This window comes from Tursiops truncatus, chromosome 5 (genome assembly GCF_011762595.2).
Source record: "Tursiops truncatus isolate mTurTru1 chromosome 5, mTurTru1.mat.Y, whole genome shotgun sequence".
Lineage (NCBI taxonomy): Eukaryota > Metazoa > Chordata > Mammalia > Artiodactyla > Delphinidae > Tursiops > Tursiops truncatus.
This window is the reverse complement of record NC_047038.1, coordinates 74896591-74913303: the sequence shown is the minus strand read 5'-3', so window position 1 is coordinate 74913303 and position 16713 is coordinate 74896591. Positions and strand designations below refer to the sequence as shown.

General features: G+C 40.8%; 2 protein-coding genes across 8 annotated transcripts in view; one reads left to right on the top strand and one right to left on the bottom strand.

The window, feature by feature from the left end:
- The window catches only part of EXOC1 (exocyst complex component 1), a 61406-nt gene extending 56923 nt beyond the window's left edge, over positions 1 to 4483 (bottom strand). For 3 of the 7 annotated variants that reach the window (XM_073805287.1, XM_073805290.1, XM_073805289.1), the window contains exons 1-2: positions 4160 to 4449; positions 87 to 220 (exon numbers count right to left, since the gene is read on the bottom strand). In XM_073805287.1, the coding sequence (XP_073661388.1) occupies positions 87 to 210 (124 nt within the window). In that variant the 5' untranslated portion in view covers positions 211 to 220; positions 4160 to 4449. Of the gene's footprint in view, positions 1 to 86; positions 221 to 4159 lie in introns of all 7 variants that reach the window. The other 4 variants (XM_019928149.3, XM_073805291.1, XM_073805288.1 and 1 more) reach the window with 3 other exon arrangements.
- Positions 4484 to 4665: 182 nt separating this feature from the next.
- The window catches only part of NMU (neuromedin U), a 239055-nt gene continuing 227007 nt past the window's right edge, over positions 4666 to 16713 (top strand). The window contains exon 1 of the mRNA XM_033857063.2: positions 4666 to 7440. The gene's annotated coding sequence lies outside the window, so the exon portion shown is untranslated. The remainder of the gene's footprint in view (positions 7441 to 16713) is intronic.

Sequence of the window (16713 nt, the reverse complement as noted above, 5' to 3'; positions counted from 1 at the left end):
GTCCAAGAATATTTTAAACAATGAGGAAATGACCCCTAGGGAATAAAAGAATGCCAAACAAGAACCTTGACTTACTAAATACCCACCTGTGGCACACAAAAAACAGTTCTTTTTCTTTTTTCCTGCTTTGCAGACATTGACAATACTCAGCAGGCGTTCGTCATTTGGTGTAAAAATGTCTCTTTGTAATGCGTGCTTGATTGCTGTCATCTTTACTCAACTGAAAAAATTCACAGTATAGATATTATACTCACTCTCAAAATCATTCTATCTTACATTGTTCCATTTAGGATTAAAAAAATGATCTTATTTATGGCAAATAAGTGTAGGATGAATGATTTAATACACTAGTACACCTACATCATAAAAATAAAAAGCTGTATGTTTGGAAAAGAAATTAGAGAACCAGTGATATCAAACTCTAAAATCTTTGGAAGTGTTCACCAAATATTATAATATTTTTTAAAAATTTAGGAAAAAATGTAAAAACCCATGCCCAATCCTCAAATATAAATTTCCTATATAAAGAACTCTTACAACTCAACAATAAAAAGACAAGTATCACAGTTAAAAACTGAGCAAAGGATCTGAACAGACATTTCTCCAAGGAAGAGATACAAATGGCCAATAAGCACATGGAAAGATGTGCAACATTAGCCATTAGGGAAATGCAAATCAAACCACATTGAGATACCTACCACTTTACACCGCTAGGATGGCTAAAAATTAAAAAGACAAGTGTTGGTAAAGGTGTGGAGAAAAAGGAAGTCTCATATATTGCTGGTGATTATAAAATGCTGCAGCCACTTCAGAAAACAGCTTGGTGGTTCCTCAAAAAGTTAAATATGGTTTACCATATGACCCAGCAATTCCACTCCTAGGTATATAGTATATACTCAAGAGAACTGCTAAACATATGTCCACACAAAATCGTGTACCTAAATGTCCATAGCAGTATTGTTCACCACAGTCAAAATGTGGAAACATCTCAAATGTCCTGATGAACAGCAAAATGAAATATATCCATACAGTAGAATATTATTTGGCCATAAAAAAGGAACAAAGTACTGATACATACTACAACATCAGTGAATCCTGAAAACATGATGCTAAGTGAAAGAAGCCAGTTACAAAGAACTACATATTTTATGATTCCATTTATGTGAAATGTCCAGAGTAGACAAATCCATACAGATGGATTGATTTGTGGTTGCCAGGGGCTGAGGGCAAGGAGGAATGGGGAGTGACTGCTAATGCGTATGGGGCTTCTTTTTGGGGTGATGAAAATGTCCTTGAATTAGGTAGTAGTGATGTTTTTATAACCCTTTGAATATACTGGAAACCGCTGAATTATATACTGAAAAAAGGTGAATTTTATGGTATATTAATCATCTTTTTTCAAATATAACTTAAGTTACATATTTCAAAAAAACTCACTGCAACTTTATTTTTTTAATATACTGTATATTTGTGTGTATATACATTATTATTTCCAATGCAGATGTATAGTATTTCATACGTGTGAGCTTGCTTAGGAAATTAACTCCTAGTTCTAACACTGCTTCTATGGGAAAATGAAGAAATTATGAGTTTTAAATAAATGACTTAGAGTGAATTTTTATAACACATGGACACTTTTGTAAACTATAGGTATCTCCTATATTTTACTCAATCTGTAAAACTTCTATCTCTGCTCCAACTCAAAAAATTGCTTTTCTCACAAAACTCACACGTCTATCCCTCTTTCACCTCATCTCTGCCTCTAGTCTCCTGAGGGCCCCCTCCTTCCTGTTCTCCTAGTCCATTTGGCCTCTCCAAGCTTAATTTCTTTTCCAACCTAGCCTAGAGGCAGTGTTCATTTCCCTACGCCCACACTATCCCCTTCAACATCTTGCTCCATTTGTAGACCAGTTCACTCTGTTCACCAATCTCCATAAACTGTCTTTTTTCTCTACTTCTCTTGGCTACCATATGCCATTTAAGAAGGCCTCATATCCATGTTCACTGCACTCATTACAAATATTTAAATCCAATTAAAGCTAAACTTTCAAAGTTGCTCAGCAATTCCTTAATACCTTCTTTGATGATTCCTCTTCCTACTCCCCATCAGTATTGCAAGTCCTTATTTCTCTCCTTCAACCCCCAATTCTAGTGTCAGCCACCTCCCTCTCTGCAAATGGCTTCACCATCTACCCTGCAGAGAATATAGAAGCTATGAAGATCAAGTTTCCTCAACTGCTTTCTTCTTCATCTCTCTACATTTTTACCCAACCTAGCCTCCATTCCACCTATTATAAAATGGCCATGTTACTATCCCTTAATACATTCTAGGGCCTACACACTGTGTTAAAAGCTCAACTCTATCCTACGCCCAAGCTACGCTGGATACTGACCAGTTTGCTTTTCTCTCTCTAGGCTCTTGTTTGTGCAATTTCTTTTTCCTGAAATTCTTTTCTCCCTGGGAAATTCCAATCCATCCTTAAGATCCTGCTGAAATGTCACCTCTTCTGTGAAGTAGTCACACACTCAAAGAAAAAAAAAAATTCCTTTCCCACTTCTCTAATATTCCCCTCTATTCTGCTAACATAGTACTTACAAACCATATTGTCTAGCTAGTTGTATTCTCTCCCCCATTAAAAGCATTTCCTTGCAGGCAAGACCACGTCTTATTCATCTTTGTATTCCAAGAACTTGGCAAAGACATACCAGGCATTTAATAAATTAACCAAAATGATAGCACCAAATAACATGACAACTAAAGCATTCTGCTGATTTTCCTTCATCTACACATAATTTATCCTTCCTGCTCCTGCTGCCAATACACTAACCCAGGTTCACATCAACCACATCTATTAAACACCACAGCATCTGGTTACCTCTTTGCAAGCTTCTACAACCCCAAAGCTCTCGACAAATAATATTAAAACATAGCTTTCATCACGATATAACCTTGCTCAACATTTTCCTAATGTTCCCAAATACAAACCTTCCACTCCAAGCTCTCTGTTCATTCTGGTCTTTAAATCTTTGCTTAGGAGCTTTTCCATGCAGGGAGTTATCATGTATCCAAACCCTAATTACACTCCATAATTTATATGAAGTTGATTCAATAAAGATCTTAATCCAAACTGATCTCTCCTCTCAACTGCTACAGCACTTATTGCATTTACTAAACAATCAAGCACTTGCTGTCCAACTGGTTCGTAAAATCACAAGCTCCTGGATCTCAACAACTCTCTTGAAAGAAAGGAGGGATGGGGGGTGTTTTAGCATAGTTCTGTGTCCTTTATTTTTTTTTATTTTTATGTCCTTTATTAGTGGGTACTCAACAAATATCTCTTGCGGTAACTTGAACTGAATAGTAAAAACTGGTTAAATGAATGACTAATAGTGGTCAGCATCTACCACCCAGACCCTCTTTGGTCAAAAACAAAGGACTGACTGTATGGTAAGTGGTAAAACAAGACTGGACTGGGCAGAGTTCATAAAGGAGTTAGTCATAATGAAAAGCACTATGCGATTCTCATTCATTCGGCAAATATCGATGCCTGCGAAGTGCCAGGCACAATTCTAGGTTACAGTGGTGTATATGACAGATGTGTCCATGAAGACAGGAAGAGCCATGCCTCCAATGGCATCTACATTCTCAGGGTGAAGTGATTAACTCTCCAGTCTTTACAGTACATTTTTTGTAAGTCAGTGAATGAACCATTAGAGGTCCTCCAAAACTATTTCCCCCGTTTAAGAACCCATGTATGACCATGTTCCAGTGGCAGTCAGCCACAATACTCTACACGCTGGTTCTTGTTTCCTTAAATTCAGCTGGATCATTACAGGGTGTGGCAGGTAACTTGCCTGTAGGAGTGCCATGTCAGTGAGTGAGTGTGGGCTGGGCCTTGTATGCTCTCGAGACACCTTAGCGCGTGGAGCACTGTCCTCCAGAAAAGAACAAGGTGCCTGGAGCCAGGGAAATGCACTTAAAAGATTTAGAAGAAAATGTGGATTTGGACCCCTCCTGGTTCACGCCAAAGAGCAAACGGATCAGGGCCGTTTTTTACAGTGAAATCAGGTTTTCATGGGCGAAACTGGAAAGGGGTGTCAGGATTGCACTCCCAGCCCCCCGGGGCGGGGGATGCTCCTACCGGACTCTGCGTCTTACCCAGACAGGCAGGAAGAGAAGAAGGCCCTGACGGCGGAGGGAGCGGCACCCGACCCCCCGGTGCTGGGCCAGCAGCGGAACTGAGGAGCAGCGGAACTGAGGAGCCTCAGGACCCTGGCGTCCACCCGTCCGCTCGTAGGTGCGCCGCCGCCAGGACTGCCCGGCAGCCGCGGCCGAAGGCTTACCGCAAGGCCGGACCGAGCCCGCCTGTGCCGAGGCGGATCCTCCACGACAGAGATTGGACGGGGCTGAAGCGGCCACGGCTACGAGGATACGCTCCTCGGTCGAGCGGCCAACCGGAAGCGGCCGCTCGGGCCCACCTCCCATATCCGGGCACGTGACCAGCCTCCGCGCCGGAAGTCGGTCGGGTAGAGCCGGAAGGAGTCGCGGCAGAGGCCTTGGCGAGGGGTGGGGTCAGGTCTCGCGGTAGGGGAGCGTCTAAGACAGGCTGGGGCGGGATTCCGTCGCTCGGAGGCTGACTCGGGAGCTGGGGCATTTGGTACTGCGTGTTAGTTTCTCTTGAAGAGTTATTTATTCAGCTGTTTTCAGCAGTTCATCTAAGAAGATATGCGATTACATGTTTTCTTTCTTGCACACATAAAGCTTTGTTAACTCTAGATACTTGCTGCTTATGGCATGGAGAGCTTAAATGAGTTAAATCAGAATTGGGGGGGGGACGCTGGGAACCAAGACACCAGCACTTAAAAAAATTTTTTTTTTTACTTTTTTAGGCCCGCAGCACGCGTGATATTAGTTCCCCCACCAGCAATCGCACTCGCACCCCCTGCAATGGAAGGGGGGAGTCCTAACCACTGGACCACCAGGGAAGTTCCCACCAGCACTTTTCACATCTTTGGGGAAAATTCTAATATGCAGCTATGGTGGAGAACCATTGATACAGTGACGTTGGTATTTTAAAATGTGGTCTGTGGACCAGCTGCTTGGGCATCATCTGGGGGTTCTTTAGAAAATGCAGCCTCTGGGGCTTACTTCAGATCTACTGAATGGTAATCTACACCTTAACGAGATGACGCCTGTGCACGTTTAAGTTTGAGAAGCACAGGTGATGCCAGTGTTGCTGGTTGCAAGGCAAGTGATTTATTTATTCCATATGTTTGGCACCTGTTTTATGCCAGGCACTTTGATCGAGGTGCAGAGGTGATTCAGACATGAATCTCAACCTGAAGACGTTCCTGGTATGGTAGGGCCAAACAAGGTATACATAAAAATACATGTAAAATAAGACAAAATAAATGACCAAAGAGAGATACAGGTCCGATAAATGTGCTGGTAATTCAGAGGAGCGACGTCTTTGGTCTAGCTCAACACCATCCTTTGCATGGGTTCTGCAGGGACCCATTCAATGCAAGCATTCGTTCATTTGAAAACAGAGCCACCTCAATGCTGGACACTGTATTAGGTGCTGGAGATACAAAGACAGGGATCCCACTAAGAAGGGGACACACCGTCATTGGAGAGACAGAATTAAATAGAGGGATAAATTACAGTCTAGTGTGGTAAAGTAAACAACAAAAGTAGAAAAAAAGAGATGTAGTGCCATAGGAATGCAAAAGAGGGTGTAACTCACTCTGTCAAGATGGATTCACTGAGAACGGGACAAATGAGCTGTGCAAAGTATCTTTCAGTGTTTAGCTGAAGATATAATTTGGTGGAAAAATCAGACATAGTAGGGACCTGTTTGCTACTGAGATTAATATGCTCTAGTCAATGCTACTTGAAATGCTTTTCAGTTTCATTGAATGACTTCCCTTTTAAGAGCAGGATCTGATCTGATCTTTAGAAAGACCTCTTGGGTCCTTCCTGCTCAGTCCCAGAATGCTTACTGTGGACACTCTTTATATGACAGTTGCATGTGCTATTTTGTCCTTTTTTTTTTTCCTTTCTCTTTTCTTTTCTTCCTTTTTTTTTAACCTGTATGTTTACAGCCCTCTTCAAAGTTAGGACGTGAATTGCTTTTCAGAAGCCTGGACTTCTTCCCTGAACTCTAGATTTGTTGCTGTTGTTCTCTAGGTTTTTGGTTTTTTAAATTAATATTTACTGCAGTGTAGTTGCTTTACAATGTGAACTCCAGATTTGTGTATCCACTGCCTCCCCAACATTTCCACTCAGATGTCCATTAGGCATCTCAAACTAAATTTTAAAAATTTCTGGGCTTCCCTGGTGGTGCAGTGGTTAGGAGTCCGCCTGCCGATGCAGGGGACATGGGTTCGCGCCCCGGTCCGGGAGGATCCCACGTGCCGCGGAGCGGCTGGGCCCGTGAGCCATGGCCGCTGAGCCTGCATGTCCGGAGACTGTGCTCCGCAACGGGAGAGGCCACAGCAGTGAGAGGCCCGCGTACCGCAAAAAAAAAAAAAAATTCTAAAAATTAAATTCTCCTTTCTTCCCTCCCTTTGGATTCCCCTCAAAATAGAGGCTGAAACAAAGGCTTACGTGCAGTATTTTATTTGGGGCTTTGATAGCAGGGAGCAAGAGTGAGAGAAGAGGGAGGGGAAGTAAAACAAGGAAGAGGGAGAGGCAGTATAAGGATGTATTATTGAGTTCGTGGTCACCATATCTGAATGTTTTCTTGATCCCTTAGGACTTTCTGGGAAGCTTCGTGAGATGATTCACAAAACTGTCCACTGAAAGCCAGAATGGAAGAGACATTTATCTGTCAGCTCCTGTCTCCCTTTGATCAAAGGTTAATGCCCCTGGCCATTAACTACTCCACACTTCCCAAATGCACAATTGTGAATGCCAAGCTGACTTCCACATCAGAGAAGTCCTGAGGAAGAAGAGAGGTGCAGTCATGTCGTACTTGCCCAAAGTTCATCAAACTCTCTTCAGAAAAGTTTGCTGCAGCAGTGGTTGGAATAAGTGGCTGAAAGGATTTGAGGTGGTGACAGAAGATACACAGATGCTGTCCATTTCAGTCCACTCTTTGTACCACTCACATCTGCTTGGCCTTTTGTTACGTCTGGTCTTTTACAGAGTCCCCTTCAAGGTGATGGCCACCTACTATCTCTGCGAAGACTTAATATAAGAGAGTTGGTGGAATAAGCTTCAGCCCCTGCTGCTACACTGATGCCAAGACCGTGCTTGTTTTCATTAACTCCCTCCTCTACTATCCATCCTAACCTCCCTTCACCTGCACATCAGCTGATCTAGGTTGTTTCCTCAGCGAGGTAACTGGAACCTTCAGCCTTTGTTTACCTTGCTCTGGTTGGGCCATGATTGTGTAATTGCCTGTTCAACTTATCCCGGGGTACAGAAACACCAAGGTAAGCCTCAGTTGAATTCCTTCCAGATTTATTCCTCCCTACTGCTATTGTATAGCAACAATCCCAGATTTTTTGCCAGTCACAGTTGAGTACTTCCGCTACTGTAGTAACTCTTTCCGTTGCTACGTGACTACTGCCATGAGAAACCAAGTAACCAAATGATAGTGAGGGAGTTTCAAGTTCAGTGAAGCATCCTCCACCCAACTCGTGGAGAGCTAATTATTGTAATCTAGCAAAGCCTAAATTAGGGAGGCAGGAAACACAAATTCTGTGAGTGCATCACTGGAAGTGATGATAAAATGGGCCAATCCTGCTCCCGTTCTGGGGTTTCCAGAGCTATGTCTTTAGCTGTTGGGGACACTCTTTATTGTTTGGTTTTAAGCATTTACCGCATCAGAAGCTGGCTACTTTTGAGTGATGAGGGATATGGCAATATCAGTGGAGTCTCTGGTCATGTGTATATTGTCACCTTTTTTTTTAGGAGGAGGCTGCAAAGTGGATTCCTTTGTTAAAGTAGCATTGATCAGGATACTATAATTCTGGTGTTATGGATGTTGGCAGAGTCACTTCAGGCAGGAAAGACAAACCTAGGAGTCTGTAAATATTTGTACTTCGGGCCACTTCTCTCTATAAACAAAGCTAATAATAAAGAATACTGCTCCCAGCTCTACCAACTGGCAAGATTTCACTTCACCTTTGTTCTTTAAAGCCACCCCTGAGTGGGGCTATGTGCAACAGCAGTCCAGTTTAGTGTCCAGCAGTCTCTGGTTTAGTGCTCTAAATATTCACTCTTACAAATAACCCCCTGGTTTCTATTAGACAGTTTTGCAATTCTTTTTGAGTTCATCTGTAGTTCAGTGGTTTTCACCTGGGATGATTTTGACTCCCAGGGGACGTTTGGTAATGTCTGGAGACATTTTTGGTTGTCATTACCAAGGAGGTTCTACTAACATCTAGTGAGTAGAGGGCAGGGATGCTGCTGAACAGCCTGCAATACACAGGACAGCTCCCACAGCAAAGAATTATCCAGCCCCAAATGTCACTAGTGCCGAGGTTGAGGAACTCTGGTCTGGTTCTCCCTGGAGCAGGGATTGCAATCCCCACATAGGTTTGCTGAGCTATGACCCTGGTTACAGGCTTGAGGAAATATTGGGAATATTGGGAAAATTAAGAGATATTGGGAAAATTAAGGTAATAAATTAGGCTCTTGCCTCAGATATATTCTTTGAAGTCGTTCCAGACAAGAAGAGGCTGCTTTCCTTTATCAAGAGAAAGGAGTCTGTTGGCACAGAGGATGACAAAAAATCTGGAGGTTTAAGATTATAAGACATGTGCACACAAATGTCCCCATTCTAGATCTCAAGGTTTCATTATTTTCCTATCAGAGCCCTAGGTTTGACACGGGTAATATTTTAAGGCTGTGCATTTAGACACTTTTGCCGCTCTGCCACCCTTTTGATTATATGTCGGAGCTGATTTTTAGCACAGTCGGCTCAGTGGCTACTCTGCCCTAGAGGCTTCTGGCTTTCACAGTGTGCCATGATTTGATTGTTGGCTGAATAGAGCCTGTCATTTTCTTTTGTTAAGATCTCCAAAGCAGTTAACAGATGTCAGCCCACTTTATGACTATCATTGCTCCATAACGCTCAAGTACCATAGCCACATGTAATTCAATGTTTCATCTTCTGTCTGCACCTCATTCTAATCTATAACAGTAGAGAGTCTTGGTAATTAGCAATCCTACTGTATGCCAGGGGTTGTCACCACTTGCAATTTACCACCAACTACTTAACCACCAGCAGGGGTCCTTATTGTCTTGTGATCAGTGCTGTAGGATCAGCCTCCAAAATCCCATACTGAGGCTTTACAATCTGGAGTCACCTTTTTTTTTAATCGGATTATAGTCGCTTTACAACGTTGTGTTAGTTTCTGCTGTACAGCAAAGTGAATCAGCTATATGTATACATATATCCCCTCGTTTTTGGATTTCCTTCCCATTTAGGTCACCACAGAACACTGAGTAGAGTTCCCTGTGCTATACAGTAGGGTCTCTGGAGTCAATTTTGATGCCCAGTGTTCCCCTTAAAGCAGAGCCCCAAACAAAGGCTTAGGTGCTAGTAGTTTATTTGAGAAAATGAGTTCAGGGAATAGACTAAGGGGCCCAGGGGAAACAAAATAGAGAAAGCGGAAAAGCCAATACAAGGATGCATCATTGAGTTGACAAATGCAGTGGGCGATTTGTTGATTGATACTGTGGAAACTTCTGAGAAGACTTAGCGACATGGGTCTCAGAATTCTGTACTGAAGTGAAGAAGAACAAAGAGGACGCACTTATCTATCGGCTCCTGTCTGCCATTGGTTAAGCTTGCACCACATGCTTCTAATTGCGCATGTGCACTGTGGGCTGGTTTCTGCAGTATCCCACGCGAGAAGCAGGGAGTGAGAGAGGCAAGGTGCTGGAATATTGTTCTTGGGACATGATCTTGAGGTTGAGGCCTGCACAGAATTGGTCACTGCAGCAACACCTGGAATAAGAGGTGAGGCTGAAAGGATTTAAAATAATGCATGAAAGATTTCTAAACATGGCTTCTCCCTGAGTTTTCTCCATTTGAGTTAATGTTATCTCTACCTTCTCAGCTGCTCAGGCCGGTCCTTGACCTCTCTCTTTCTCTCATATTCTACATCCAATCTCTCAAGAAGTCTTATGGGTTCTACCTCTAAAGTATTTCCAGAATCTGACCACTTCTCCCCATCTCCATTGCTACCCTTTCCTTGATTATTGCCGTTATCTTGTCTCTCCTGAATGACTGCTTATCTCCCTGCAGTGTATTATTAACACAGCTGCCAGAGGGATCCTTTTTTAAAACATGAGCCATATCATGTTACTCTTTGCTCAGAACCCTCCAGTAGCTTCGGAGTGAAAGTCACAGTTCTTACAATGACCTACAAGATCCCGCACAATCTCCCCATTTCCCCACCCACCAGGACTTCATCTTCTACTGCCCACCTTGGTCACTCTACTCCAGTTCCTTAGACCTCCTTGTTGTTCCTTGAAAAGTCTGGGCAAGCTGGACTTTTGCTCTTGCTTTTCCCTCTGCTTTTCCATTAAATATCTGCATGGCTCACTACTGCATCCTTTTCATGTCTTTGCTCAAAGGTTACCTCAATGAGGGCTTCCATGATAGCCCTATTTAAAATAGTGCCCCAACCTAGCATTCTTTATCTTTCATTTTTGCTTTGTTTTTCTTCATGGTTCTTATTACATCCTGCAATACTATGGCATTATATCTGGTATATATATATCAGATATAATGCCATATGTGTATATATATATATAGTTAATATATGTTATTTGTTTATTTATTTACTTATTCTTTCCCTTTCACCAGAATGAAGCCTTATGAAGACAAAGACTTCTGTTTTGCTCACTGATGTATTCCCAGTTCCTAGAACTCATATCAATTCACTTATTATGTTCTCTGTACTATCCTAAGCATTTTACATGTATTAACTACTTTGGTCCTATGAGGTGGGAATCTTTATTATCCTTATTCTAAGGATTAGAAAACAGCACAGATTATTTAGCCCAAAGACACATAGTAGGCACATAGTAGTATTTCAGTGAATATCTCTTTATATTACTATAGTTATCTGCATAAAGTACACTTGGGAAGCAACATAAGACAGTGGAAAGAACATGGTTGCTGGGGTCGTGCAGACCTGGGTTCAAATCTGGTCTTTACTGGTTCAGTGATCACAGGGCAGATTACTTAACTCTTCTGAGCTTGAGTTTCCTCATCTGTAAATTCAAAATTATAAATGCCATCTTTTGGGACTGTCCTGCAATTCACTGAGATATATTTCTTGTAAAGCACTTGCACATTACTTGGCACATAGTAAGCACTCAATAAATGGTAGCTATTATTTATATGCAGGTTGGTTGGAAGATTAAATTGGGTAGATTTATGTTCTCAAAAGACATGAAATAGTCACTCAAGCCCTGCAGTCCTGCTTCCCTTTCATAGGCAGAAGGCCACATATATTAACATATATCATATATGAGGCAATCTCATATTTGGATAGCATGGAATAAATTTTTCATTGTTAATGAGCTCCAAGGGAAAAGTTTCTTCTAAATGGCCAGGAGTAGTGAGTATTGATGTTTGAACAATATTGGTAAAATTGAAATTGGTTCAAGATGGCGGAGTAGAAGGATGCGCTCTCACTCCCTCTTGCAAGAGCACCAGAATCACAACTAACCGCTGAACAATCATCAACAGGAAGACCCTGGAACTCACCAAAAAAGATACCCCACCTCCAAAGACACAGGAGAGTCCTCAATGAAATGGTAGGAGGGGTGCAATCACAATAAAATCAAATCCCATAATTGCTGGTGGGTGACTCACAAACTGGAGAACAATTATACCACAGAAGTCCACACACTGGATTGAAGGTTCTGAGCTCCTTGGGTCCGGCAATGGGAGAAGGAATTCCCAGAGATTCAGACTTTGTAGGCTAGCAGGATTTGATTGCAGGACTTCAACAGGACAGGGGGAAACAGAGACTCCACTCTTGGAGGGCACACTCAAAGTAGGGTGCACATCAGGACCCAAGGGGAAGGAGCAGTGATCCCATAGGAGACTGAACCAGACCTACCAGCTAGAGTGTTGGAGGGTCTCCTGCAGAGGCAGGGTGTGTCTGTGGCTCACCACAGGGACAAGGACACTGACAGCAGAAGCTCTGGGAAGTACTCCTTGGCATGAGCCCTCCTGTAGTCCACCATTAGTCCCACCAAAGAGCCTGTAGCCTCCAGTGCTGGGTTGCCTCAGGCCAAACAACCAACAGGGAGGGAACTCAGCCCCACCCATCAGCAGACAAGGGGATTAAAGTTTTACTGAGCTCTGCCCACCAAAGCAACACCCAGCTCTACCCACCACCAGTCCCTCCCATCAGGAAGCTGGCACAAGCCTCTTAGATAGCTTCATCCACTAGAGAGAAGACAGCAGAAACAAGAAGAACTAAATCCTGCAGCCTGTGGAACGAAAACCACCGTCACATAAAGGTAGACAAAATGAAAAGGCAGAGGACTATGTACCAGATGAAGGAACAAGACAAAACCCCAGAAAAAAAACTAAATGAAGTGGAGATAGGCAACCTTCCAGAAAAAGAATTCATTATAATGATAGTGAAGATGATCCAGGACCTCAGAAAAAGAATGGAAGAAAAGATTGAGAAGGTGCAAGAAATGTTTAACAAAGACCTAGAAGAATTCAAGAACATACAACTAGATAGGAATTAAAGAACAAACAGAGATAAGCAATACAACAGATGAAATGAAATATACACTAGAAGGAATCAATAGCAAATAACTGAGGCAGAAGAACGGATAAGTGACCTGGAAGACAGAATGGTGGAATTCACTACTGCAGAACAGAATAAAGAAAGAAAAATGAAAAGAAATGAAGACAGACTAAGAGACCTCTGGGACAACATTAAATACTCCAACAGGTGCATTATAGGGGTCCCAGAAGGAGAAGAGAGAGAGAAAGGACCTGAGAAAATATTTGAGGACATTATAGTCAAAAACTTCCTTAACATGGGAAGGGAAATAGCCACCCAAGTCCAGGAAGCACAGAGAGACGCAGGCAGGATAAACGCAAGGAGAAACACACCGAGACACATAGTAATCAAATTGACAAAAATTAAAGACAAAGAAAAATTATTAAAAACAACAAGGGAAAATGACAAATAACATACAAGGGAACTCCCATAAGGTCAACAGCTGATTTCTCAGCAGAAACTCTACAAGCCAGAAAGGAGTGGCATGATATATATAAAGTGACAAAAGGGAAGAAACTACAACCAAGATTACCTGGCAAGGATCTCATTCTGATTTCGTGGAGAAATCAAAAGCTTTACAGATAAGCAAAAGCTAAGAGAATTCAGCACCACCCAACCAGCTCTACAACAAATGCTAAAGGAACTTCTCTAAGTGGGAAACACAACAGAAGAAAAGGACCTACAAAAACAAACCCAAAACAGTTCAGAAAATGGTAATAGGAACATACGTATTGATAATTACCTTAAATGTGAATGGATTAAATGCTCCAACCAAAAGACACAGGCTCACTGAATGGATACAAAAACAAGACCCATATATATGCTGTCTACAAGAGACCCACTTCAAACCTAGGGACACATACAGACTGAAAGTGAGAGGATAGAAAAAGATATTCCATGCAAATGGAAATCAAAAGAAAGCTGGAATAGCAATACTCACATCAGATAAAATAGACTTTAAAATAAAGAATGTTATAAGAGACAAGGAAGGACACTACACAATGATCAAGGGATCAATCCAAGAAGAAGATATAACAATTATAAATATATATGCACCCAACATAGGAGCACCTCAATACATAAGGCAAATGCTAACAGCTATAAAAGAGGATATTGACAGTAACACAATAATAGTGGGAGACGTTAACACCTAACTTACACCAATGGACAGATCATCCAGACAGAAAATTAATAAGGAAACACAAGCTTTAAATAATGACACAATAGACCAGACAGATTTAATTGATATTTATAGGACATTTCATCTAAAAACAGCAGATTACACTTTCTTCTCAAGTGCACATGGAACATTCTCCAGGATAGATCACATCTTGGGTCACAAATCAAGCCTTGGTAAATTTAAGAAAATTGAAATCGTATCAAGCATCTTTTCTGATTACAATGCTATGAGATTAGAAATGAATTACAGGGAAAAAAACGTAAAATACACAAACACATGGAGGCTAAACAGTACGTTACTAAATAACCAAGAGATCACTGAAGAAAGCAAAGAGGAAAACAAAAAATACCTAGAGACAAATGACAATGAAATACGACGATCCAAAACCTATGGGGATGCAGCAAAAGCAGTTCTAAGCGGGAAGTTTATAGCTATACAGGCATACCTCAAGAAACAAGAAAAATCTCAAATAAACAATCTAACCTTACACCTAAAGGAACTAGAGAAAGAAGAACAAACAAAACCCAAAGTTAGCAGAAGGAAAGAAATCATAAAGATCAGAGCAGAAATAAATGAAATAGAAACGAAGAAAACAGTGGCAAAGATCAATAAAACTAAAAGCTGGTTCTTTGAGAAGATAAACAAAATTGATAAAGCACTAGCCAGACTCATCAAGAAAAAGAGGGAGAGGATCAAATCCTTCATTCTATTATAGTCATTTTCCTGTTATGCTCAAATTGTCTCATCTTAGGCCAGTGAGAGCTACTTCAAGTTGGCTCCTGTGTCCTTGGACTGACCCCAGTTGACTTTGATAGCTTCCTTTCTTCCTGGTACATCAAGATGTCCCATGTTCATCTTGTACATTTTCTGTCCCAGACCTGGAATCAGTAATTTCTTTAAATAGACTCCAGTCTTTTCAGTGGGAGATGGTATTGGCAGAACACTCTTGCATGCTAAGATGCTCATGCCTCACGATGTCTTTGCTTCACGGTTTCAGTAGACAAATCTAGAAAATGCATGCTTTTTTTTTTTAAAGAAAGAGGGGTTTATATTAGTAAGTTTATATTACCATTTCCAGTTAAATTTACTGTTACTGGGCTTTAATTTCTTTGATTTTTTTACTTGTATATTCCCTCTGTTAGGCTTAAAAATCTCGGTTTCTAATGACATTAACGTGATAACATGTGTTTAATCTTACAGTACTCACACTCCTATGATACTGTCAAAATAACACTACCAATATTACTAACAATTAAGCTTTTGGATATGCTTTTAGGTTCGATGGATTTTGACAAGTGTATACAGTCATGTAACCATCACCATAAACAAGATATTTCTGAATATACAAATGGACAATGGCCAGATTATATATAAAAATAGAACTCTGCCCCACCACCTGCAGCAACCAGCTGAGGAAGCCATACTAGTATGTTCAGTAACCAGTCCAGGAAGTCAAACTACTATCTGTAGCAACCAATCTAGAAAGCCTAATAATAGCCCCTGTAGTAATGGGCCCCAAATGACCAGGACTTGATTAATAACCCAGCTTCCCTGATTTTGGCCCCCACTTCTGACTTAGGACCAACTATAGAGAAAGCCATATACATACCTTTAACCAATCACCTAGTATGCTTGGCTTCTTGTTAGCCCGCCAACACCTCCCCCATGCCAATGACCTCCAATCAGGCCTCTTCCTCTAAAGATGGATATTCGGACTATTTGAAATATTTCACTCTTGCAAACAATGTCACGTGCCTTATGCATTTGTCATTCTGTATCTTTGCCAAAGTACCTTTGGGATGCCTTTGAGTCCTAGAAATAAAATAAAATTTCCATATAAAAGAGTAAATGTATACATAGTTCTGCAAGATATTCTCAAATTCCTCTCCTATCAGATTTGTACTCTCTTGCATTTCCAACAGCCGCGAATGAGGGGAACTGTTTTCCCATTCCCAATGGAATATTGTCAAAGTTTTGAATTTTTTCCAATAGAGAGGTAAGAAACAGGATCACACTGTATATTTAATTGGTATTTCTCCTATTATGGGCAAGGTTAAGCATCTTATATGTTTAAGTGTCATTTGCAATTCTTTTTCTATGTATGTATCTTTTACTAATTTTTCAGCAAATTGCAGTTAGTTTTTTTAACTCTTCAATTTTAGGAGCAATCTGTATATGAAAGGTATAAATGTATTGCTACATAACTTGCACTTTTTCCAGTTTGTCATTTGATTGAATATAGTTTTTCTTTTCATGCAAAGGCTTCTTATATTGATGTAGTTAAATTAATCATTTTTCTTCATTGTTTCTAGATTTGAGTGATAGCTAGGAGTTTTCCCCACTCTCAGTTTATAAAAAAATTCACCCATGTTTTCTTCTAGTAGATTTAAAGTAGTCCTTTTTTTCTTGTTAACATTTTTATTGATGTATAATTCACACACCATGCAATTCACCAATTTAAAGTGTACAATTCAATTATTTCTAACATATTACATTGTTTTTAAAAATTATGGTATAATATATATAACATTAAATTTGCCATTTTAACCATTTAAAGATGTATAATTCAGCAGCATTAATTACATTCACAGTGTTGTGCAACCATCACCACCAACTATTTCCAAAACTTTTTCATCACCCCAAACAGAAACTCTATAACCATTCAGTAATAACTCCCCAGTTTTTCTTCCTCCCAGCCCCTGGTAACTGCTAATCTACTTTCTGTCTCTGATTTTGCCTAGTCTATATATTTC